This window comes from Pseudophryne corroboree, chromosome 1 (assembly GCF_028390025.1).
Source record: "Pseudophryne corroboree isolate aPseCor3 chromosome 1, aPseCor3.hap2, whole genome shotgun sequence".
NCBI lineage: Eukaryota > Metazoa > Chordata > Amphibia > Anura > Myobatrachidae > Pseudophryne > Pseudophryne corroboree.
In genome coordinates, this window is record NC_086444.1 from 934,931,132 (window position 1) to 934,940,427 (window position 9,296).

The 9,296-nt window shown below is 46.3% G+C and overlaps 1 protein-coding gene across 1 annotated transcript in view; it reads left to right on the top strand.

Annotated features, from left to right (window-relative positions):
• Window positions 1-1,264, top strand: part of LOC134970339 (uncharacterized) — a 49,796-nt gene extending 48,532 nt beyond the window's left edge. The window contains exon 4 of the mRNA XM_063946382.1: window positions 478-1,264. Coding sequence (XP_063802452.1) covers window positions 478-1,202 — 725 coding nt within the window. The 3' untranslated portion in view covers window positions 1,203-1,264. The remainder of the gene's footprint in view (window positions 1-477) is intronic.
• The last annotated feature ends 8,032 nt before the right edge of the window (window positions 1,265-9,296 follow it).

Below are 9,296 nucleotides of genomic sequence, written 5' to 3' on the forward strand. Positions count from 1 at the left end.
TTTTGCATGCCCAACATCACCAGTTCTAAACATAGGCCACCTTAAGACATTTTCAACCATATTTTTAATTTTCAACTATTTGCACTATATTTGTTAAAGTTTTGGGCAGACCACTGACTGCCTTGAACAATGTATGAGTGTATTGCTCAACACATTTATTGTATTGTGTGTGTTTTACAAAAGGAAGCTTCATACACAATATGTAAATGTAGTAATTTGTATTTGTTAGAGTTCTTCGTGTTAGCACATTAATTATGGCTCAGAGTCCAACAATTCCCAGAAACTTCTTTCAACTGAGTAGGGAACGTTAGAAGCCACATATTTCTACAAAAAGGTGAGCTACATTGTTAAGTTTAGGCCACAATCTATTTATCATTTCCAACATGAATATTAAGAAGTAATGCATGTTGACGTAAACCTATAAAAAGACCAATGCAAAATATTTACTAAATAGTGGCTGTCTTCAACCCCATACAGAACCACCCATCATGCCCGAGGATGCCCAGCAGGAAACTGACTTGCAGGATTCGTACACACTACACCTGCAAGCGATAGATCCAAACCAGCCAACCACGCCGCAGGACATAATCCAACCACCCCAAACATCCCACAGCCCCCAATTGAGCCCAACACCACCCCAGCCACAAATGGCCCCAGAGTTTTGGAGCAGTTGGGCCACACAACAGGCGCAACACTATGCCTGTCTGAACACCCAATACCTTGCCAGTCTGCCCCATCATTTGCCTAGACTCAGTCGGAACTCAGGCAGACTGATAGTTCAAGTTGGCAGAATTGCAAATTCAATGGAGCAGATGAGGGCAGATAACAGCCAAATGCAAGCCAATTTACAACGAATCATGGATGACCAACAGCGGCAGCAACAAGCCCTCACACAAATTATCCAACACAACCAACTGATAAACGAAAACCTCTCCCGAATTATTGCCAACAACACTGCCACTAATACACAACTCACTGCAAGCCTAAACAACCTGAGCCAAAGCCTTAATGTGTTGGCATCCCACCAACTAAGCTCAAGCTCGGGAACAACCACACCAAGCCATACCCCAGTTACCTCCCCAGTTAGACGCTCCAGCAGAACCAGGACCAACGAACCATCTCAATCCTCTGCACCCAGCACACACAAAAAAAAAGAAATGATGAAGGCTGCAGCAACAAGTACAATATTACTTGAAAAATAATGTTTTGGTAATTGATTCACTAAAAATGCCTGTGTTTAAGGTAATAAATTAATCACACGCAATATGTGTATTGTTTCATTTGCTAATGAGTGACAGTGTAAGTTATACATTTTATTGCCTAACTGTAAACAACATGAGAAATAACAAACAATAACGCAACACAAACAGAATTAAGACCTATAAAACATTTTATAATAGTGGTTAGGCAAGGTTATTTATGATTAAATAATACTTACCGTTAAAATAGCGCACAATCACTTCTTGCCTTACCTGCCTCCCTACATCTGTACTCACACTGTCGCCAGATGTTTCTAACTCACCTACTTGCTGACTGTTTTCTTCATCAACAACATGTGGCAGATGTTGGCGCAAACACATGTTATGAAGAAAACAGCAGCAGAACACAATCCTAGTCACCTTTGAGGGACTATACAACAAAAGCCATGCAGACTTATCCAGACACCGAAACCTAGATTTCCACACCCCAAAACATCTTTCTATCACATTCCGCGTGGACTTATGTGCATTATTATAATTGTGTTCAGCAGGAGAATCAGGTTGGGACAATGGAGTAAGGAGCCAAGAGTAGCAGCCATAACCACCATTGGAAACACATGTAAACACGCTTCGCAAAAGCAGGTCTACTTTTTTTTAGGCTTTTTTTACGATTTGTATTTTTTCACGCCCGCAAATGCATTTTCACGGTAGAGATTTCAAATACAAATGCATAGTAAATGACCGAGTTCTATACCTAAACAGCCGCGTTTGACCGATGGTGTATTCATTCATATTTTTACTACACAACCGTAAAAAAATACGAATGCCCTCATCACTGCCAAGATTTGAGTTTAGTAAATTCCCGAGATGACACTTTGAACAAAAAACACCAAATCGGTCAAAATCAGCAGCTTAGTAAATATACCCCACAAATTGGGAGTTTTAGAAGAAAAAAACAAAAAGCAAAGGTTAAAAGAATGGGGACCTAAATTACCTGCATGGCCGGACTGCCCATCTGGCACTACTAGTGTAACACCCCGGGGTTGGTGGGTATGTCTAAGTGGTTGAGAGATGTATCACAGGTGATGGATGGCTATATATATGACAGACCTTCCCCTTGAATTTTTTCTCCCCCTACCTTATTCTGTAATACCTTGCTCAGAAAGGTAGGATAGATTGATATGAAATAGGAATAAGGCAGCAATTCCAATAGGATCTCTGGATTAAGGCTGTTGACTGGTTAATTGGCAAAAAATATTAAATAATCACAATTAGAACAGGGCATAGAAATAAGATAAAGAGAGGACAATTGACTACACTTCACATCACATTTGATCATTCAAAAATGCAAAAGAGAGTCAATTGAATCACAGATATTGACATATTATAATCACAATCTATAATGTGGTGATGAGAAGAGTAATGAAAAACAAACTTTTTCAGTTACAATTTCTAGCTTTCCCTAACCAAGGTATGATAATTTTCACCATCAAATAATGTTGAAGCTCTTTTAGAATCCTGTGGTGCCACAGTGTTGCAATGGCGGAATTGGCACACAGATGCACAAGTAATCCTGGGTTATAATAATGTGACTGTGTCTCAGTCTTATTTCAAATGAAGATGTAGCTAGTGAAGGGATGGTACTGTCTCTGGACAAATGTAGCTTACTTGATAATAGGGGTTTCTTGGGCAATTAAACTTAGTCTCTGTCTCCGGATAAAGTAACTCACTTTCACTTGCATAAATAACTTTAGGGACATTTACTAAGCAGTGTTAAGAGCGGAGAAGTGAGTCAGTGGAGAAGTGCCCATTGCAACCAATCAGCACTGAAGTAACATCTATAATTTGCATACTATAAAATTATACAGTACTGCTGATTGGTTGATGGGGCAACTTCTCCACTGGCTCATTTCTACGCTTTTATCACTGCTTAGTAAATGTCCCCCTCAGTCTCTTACTTCCTAACAGTGTTTTAAACATGGTAGTTGCCTTTGATATTTTCCAACAAGGTCTGACTTGTAAGCTTTGGTGTTATGCTGCCCGTGCCCTTTATACTGCACAGTGTGTGACAAACTGGATACTGGGGCTGAGTGTTTGATTTGCCTGTGGTTATGTCAACATCAGTCTTAATATACTCACCTAGGACTCTGCGGTAGAGGTGTTCATGATCTGGACCTTTTTCAGTGGTCGCTCCCTGTACAAGATAACCACGTCGTCCACGCCTTTCAGTAGGCTTGGTGGTGTCTGCTCTCTGGCTGCAATGTCTCACTCTCACTCACCCAGCTCTCTGCTTCCTGGTACAACACTGTTGCACGTACTCTGCAGCGCTGCTCTCACCACCTAGCGTGACTATGCGATTTGCATCCAATATTCGAATCCCGCTCCGCTCCATACTCTGCATGTTCAGGACTTCTCAACCATTCTGATTTTGGCAGGACAGTCCCTCTTTTCAGGCACTGTCCCACCATCCCATTCATGGGCCACAGTGTCCTGAGATGGAGTGAAGGTCGGGATGCACTCTCTCACCCGCAGTTCTAGAGAGTGGTGATGGATGTATGCTGTGCACATGTGCGCATAATCTATTCACGCAAGAGAGGGACTGGGGGCATGGCCAACAGCTCACGGAGCACTAGACATGCCCCCACTGCAGCAGCGGATTGGGGAGAACCGGGATGTTGGCAAAGTTCCCACTGGACTGATCCCATACCAACCCCAGTTGGGCCATTTGGCCTGCTTACACTGTTTGCCTAGCTGGACGGTGTATAACACGATCAGACTTCAGTTCCGACCAGACAGCGCATTGGGCAGCAGCAGCTATTGCACATTCGCAGAAATTCCATGTTCACTGAAGTAAGATGGCTGTGGGAGTGCTGCTGCACATGCCCAGGTAGCTCCACCCAAGGTCCTTTGAGGAGCTCGTAAATCATACTTCATGGCTCCACCTCCAGTAGCCAATAAGTTATGTCTCCTGCAACAATGCTACCTGTATCATAGGAGCTGGGAAAAGCAAGTAAGTAGTAAGTGTGTCATAGCCTGGTCCTGGTCACACAAGTATTAACAAGCAGCAGCACTGATCCAGCACTCTCTGTCATAGACCCAGTCCTACACTGCCACATACACAAGTAATATGCAATGTGTGTGATGTGCAGTGTAAGTGTGTGGCACCCCCTGTGTGATCTAGAGGCATGCAGCATACAGCTGTGGCACTACGGATCCCAGCCTGCCCTTTTATATTGAGACAGACCTGCGGGCCACAGCTAAAGAGTTTAACAGAGGGTTAATGCAGCCCACATCTAAAACAATGTATCCAGGTAGCCTGTGGTCTCCTACCTGATTGGCTGCCTGCAGGGAGAGACTGGAACCTTTCCCTAGACAGGACAGAGGGGAGTAGAGGAGCTCCTGCTTTGGTAAGAAAAAGTGTGCTGAAGTGTGTGCAAGTGGTACACTGTGAGTAGAAAAGTGCAACTGGGACTAAGAGGTGAGCGGCCATATTACTAGCCCCCACAGCTACCAGAGAGGAATCCCAGGGAAAAGAGCAGCCCTGCATTTAAGAGTGAGACTGCAGCAGCAGCAGTATGAGAAAACCTCACTGTGAAACAGCTAATAGAGTTCAGCAGCACAGGCTAATATAAGAAGGGAAGCCCGACAGGGAAGCATACCCTCCAACAATTTACACATAAAAATCGGTAAAAATTCAAAAAGGGGGCTTGGCCACGGGTAAAGTGGTGTGGCCACGACCCTTTCCTATACTTGCAATGGAAGTTTGGAGAGCCAAAAATCGGTACATACCATAAAAAAAGGTACTGTACCTGCCAAAAAGGTACAGTTGGAGGGTATGGGGTAGAGGGTTCATGGCAGCCAAGGGAAGTCTCATTTTGGGAAGCAGTTATCCCCAATATGTGTTACAGAATCTGTGAGCCCAGTATCAGCATCAGCCATGAAGCCTAGAGGGGAGAGCCCAGCAGCCGCATAGCACAAATAGCCTACAGTTAAAATACAGTTTTGCAAGAGCCAGCCTGCATTCCAGCAGAGAAGTAAGCCTGCATAGGGAACCAGCCCTGTATTAAGAATGCAGTCTGCCTAAAATAAGAATTTACTCACCGGTAATTCTATTTCTCGTAGTCCGTAGTGGATGCTGGGAACTCCGTAAGGACCATGGGGGATAGCGGGCTCCGAAGGAGGCTGGGCACTCTAGAAAGATCTTAGACTACCTGGTGTGCACTGGCTCCTCCCACTATGACCCTCCTCCAAGCCTCAGTTAGATACTGTGCCCGGACGAGCGTACACAATAAGGAAGGATTTTGAATCCCGGGTAAGACTCATACCAGCCACACCAATCACACCGTACAACTCGTGATATGAAACCCAGTTAACAGTATGAAACAACAGAGCCTCTCAACAGATGGCTCAACAATAACCCGATTTAGTTAACAGTAACTATGTACAAGTATTGCAGATAAACCGCACTTGGGATGGGCGCCCAGCATCCACTACGGACTACGAGAAATAGAATTACCGGTGAGTAAATTCTTATTTTCTCTGACGTCCTAGTGGATGCTGGGAACTCCGTAAGGACCATGGGGATTATACCAAAGCTCCCAAACGGGCGGGAGAGTGCGGATGACTCTGCAACACCGAATGAGAGAACTCAAGGTCCTCCTCAGCCAGGGTATCAAATTTATAGAATTTTGCAAATGTGTTTGCCCCTGACCAAGTAGCAGCTCGGCAAAGTTGTAAAGCCGAGACCCCTCGGGCAGCCGCCCAAGATGAGCCCACCTTCCTTGTGGAATGGGCATTAACAGATTTTGGCTGTGGCAGGCCTGCCACAGAATGTGCAAGCTGAATTGTATTACAAATCCAACGAGCAATAGTCTGCTTAGAAGCTGGGTGCTCCTGCTTGTTGGGTGCATATAGGATAAACAGCGAGTCAGATTTTCTGACTGTAGCCGTTCTGGAAACATATATTTTCAGTGCCCTGACAACGTCTAGCAACTTGGAGTCCTCCAAGTCCCTGGTAGCCGCAGGCACCACAATAGGCTGGTTCAGGTGAAACGCTGACACCACCTTTGGGAGAAACTGGGGACGAGTCCTCAATTCTGCCCTATCCATATGGAAAATCAGATAAGGGCTTTTACAGGACAAAGCCGCCAATTCTGATACTCGCCTGGCAGAAGCCAAGGCCAATAACATAACCACCTTCCACGTGAGATATTTCAGATCCACGGTTTTAAGTGGTTCAAACCAATGTGATTTTAAGAAACTCAACACCACGTTGAGATCCCAAGGTGCCACAGGGGGCACAAACGGGGGCTGAATATGCAGCACTCCTTTAACAAATGTCTGAACTTCAGGTACTGAAGCTATTTCTTTTTGAAAGAAAATCGACAGAGCCGAGATCTGTACCTTAATGGAGCCCAGTTTTAGGCCCATATTTACTCCTGCTTGCAGGAAATGCAGAAATCGACCTAGTTGAAATTCCTCCGTTGGGGCCTTTTCGGCCTCACACCATGCAACATACTTCCGCCATATGCGGTGATAATGAGTTGCTGTGACCTCTTTCCTGGCTTTAATAAGCGTAGGAATGACTTCCTCCGGAATGCCCTTTTCCTTCAGGATCCGGCGTTCAACCGCCATGCCGTCAAACGCAGCCGCGGTAAGTCTTGGAACAGACAGGGCCCCTGCTGTAGCAGGTCTTGTCTGAGCGGCAGAGACCACGGGTCCTCTGAGATCATCTCTTGAAGTTCCGGGTACCACGCTCTTCTTGGCCAATCCGGAACCACGAGAATTGTGTTTACTCCTCGCTTTCTTATTATTCTCAGTACCTTTGGTATGAGAGGTAGAGGAGGGAACACATAAACTGACCGGTACACCCACGGTGTCACTAGAGCGTCCACAGCTATCGCCTGAGGGTCTCTTGACCTGGCGCAATACCTCTCTAGTTTTTTTTTTAGGCGGGACGCCATCATGTCCACCTGTGGACGACCCCATTGATTTACAATCATTTGGAAGACTTCTGGATGAAGTCCCCACTCTCCCGGGTGGAGGTCGTGCCTGCTGAGAAAGTCTGCTTCCCAGTTGTCCACTCCCGGGATGAACACTGCTGACAGTGCTAGTACATGATTCTCCGCCCATCGGAGAATTCTTGTGGCTTCTGCCATTGCCATCCTGCTTCTTGTGCCGCCCTGTCGATTCACATGGGCGACTGCCGTGATGTTGTCTGACTGGATCAGCACCGGCTGGTGTAGGAGCAGGGATTTTGCTTGACTTAGGGCATTGTAAATGGCCCTTAGTTCCAGAATATTTATGTGAAGGGCAGTCTCCTGACTTGACCATAGTCCTTGGAAGTTTCTTCCCTTTGTGACTGCCCCCCAGCCTCGTAGGCTGGCATCCGTGGTCACCAGGACCCAGTCCTGTATGCCGAATCTGCGGCCCTCCAGAAGATGAGCACTCTGCAGCCACCACAGAAGAGACACCCTGGTTCTTGGGGACAGGGTTATCAAGCGATGCATCTGAAGATGCGATCCGGACCACTTGTCCAACAGGTCCCACTGAAAAATTCTGGCATGGAACCTGCCGAATGGAATTGCTTCGTAAGAAGCTACCATCTTTCCCAGGACCCGTGTGCAGTGATGCACCGATACCTGTTTTGGTTTTAGGAGGTCTCTGACTAGAGAAGACAACTCCCTGGCTTTCTCCTCCGGGAGAAACACTTTTTTCTGGACTGTGTCCAGAATCATTCCCAGGAACATTAGACGTGTCGTGGGGACCAGCTGTGACTTTGGGATATTCAGAATCCAGCCGTGCTGGCGCAGCACTTCCTGAGATAGTGCTACTCCCACTAACAACTGTTCCTTGGATCGTGCCTTTATTAGGAGATCGTCCAAGTATGGGATAATTAAAACTCCCTTTTTTCGAAGGAGTATCATCATTTCCGCCATAACCTTGGTAAATACCCTCGGTGCCGTGGAGAGTCCGAACGGCAGCGTCTGGAATTGGTAATGGCAATCCTGTACCACAAATCTGAGGTACTCCTGGTGAGGATGGTAAATGGGGACATGCAGGTAAGCATCCTTGATGTCCAGTGATACCATGTAATCCCCCTTGTCCAGGCTTGCAATAACCGCCCTGAGCGATTCCATCTTGAACTTGAATTTTTTTATGTATGTGTTCAAGGATTTCAAATTTAAAATGGGTCTCACCGAACCGTCCGGTTTCGGCACCACAAATAGTGTGGAATAGTAACCCCGGCCTTGTTGAAGTAGGGGTACCCTGATTATCACCTGCTGGGAATACAGCTTGTGAATCGCTGCTAGCACCGCCTCCCTGTCTGAGGGAGCAATCGGCAAGGCAGATTTTAGGAACCGGTGGGGTGGAGCCGCCTCGAATTCCAGCTTGTATCCCTGAGATACTATTTGAAGGATCCAGGGATCCACCTGTGAGCGAGCCCACTTTTCGCTGAAATTCATGAGGCGGGCCCCCACCGTACCTGGCTCCGCCTGTGGAGCCCCACCGTCATGCGGCGGACTTGGAAGAGGAAGCGGGGGAGGACTTTTGATCCTGGGAACCTGCTGTTTGCTGCAGCCTTTTTCCCCTACCTCTGCCTCTAGACAGAAAAGACCCTCCTTTTCTCTGCTTGTTTTTCTGGGTCCGAAAGGACTGAACCTGATAAAATGGCGCCTTCTTAGGCTGTGAGGGGACATGGGGTAAAAATGCTGACTTCCCAGACGTTGCTGTGGAAACTAGGTCGGAGAGACCATCCCCAAATAATTCCTCCCCTTTATAAGGCAAAACTTCCATGTGCCTTTTGGAATCTGCATCTCCAGTCCACTGGCGAGTCCATAAGCATCTCCTAGCAGAGATGGATAATGCACTTACTTTAGATGCCAGCCGGCAGATTTCCCTCTGTGCATCTCTCATGTATAAGACTGAGTCTTTGATATGGTCAATTGTTAGCAGAATCGTGTCTCTGTCTAATGTGTTAATATTTTCTGACAGTTTATCTGACCACGCAGCGGCAGCACTGCACATCCATGCTGACGCAATAGCTGGTCTAAGTATAATGCCTGAGTGTGTATATACAGACTTCAGGATCGCCTC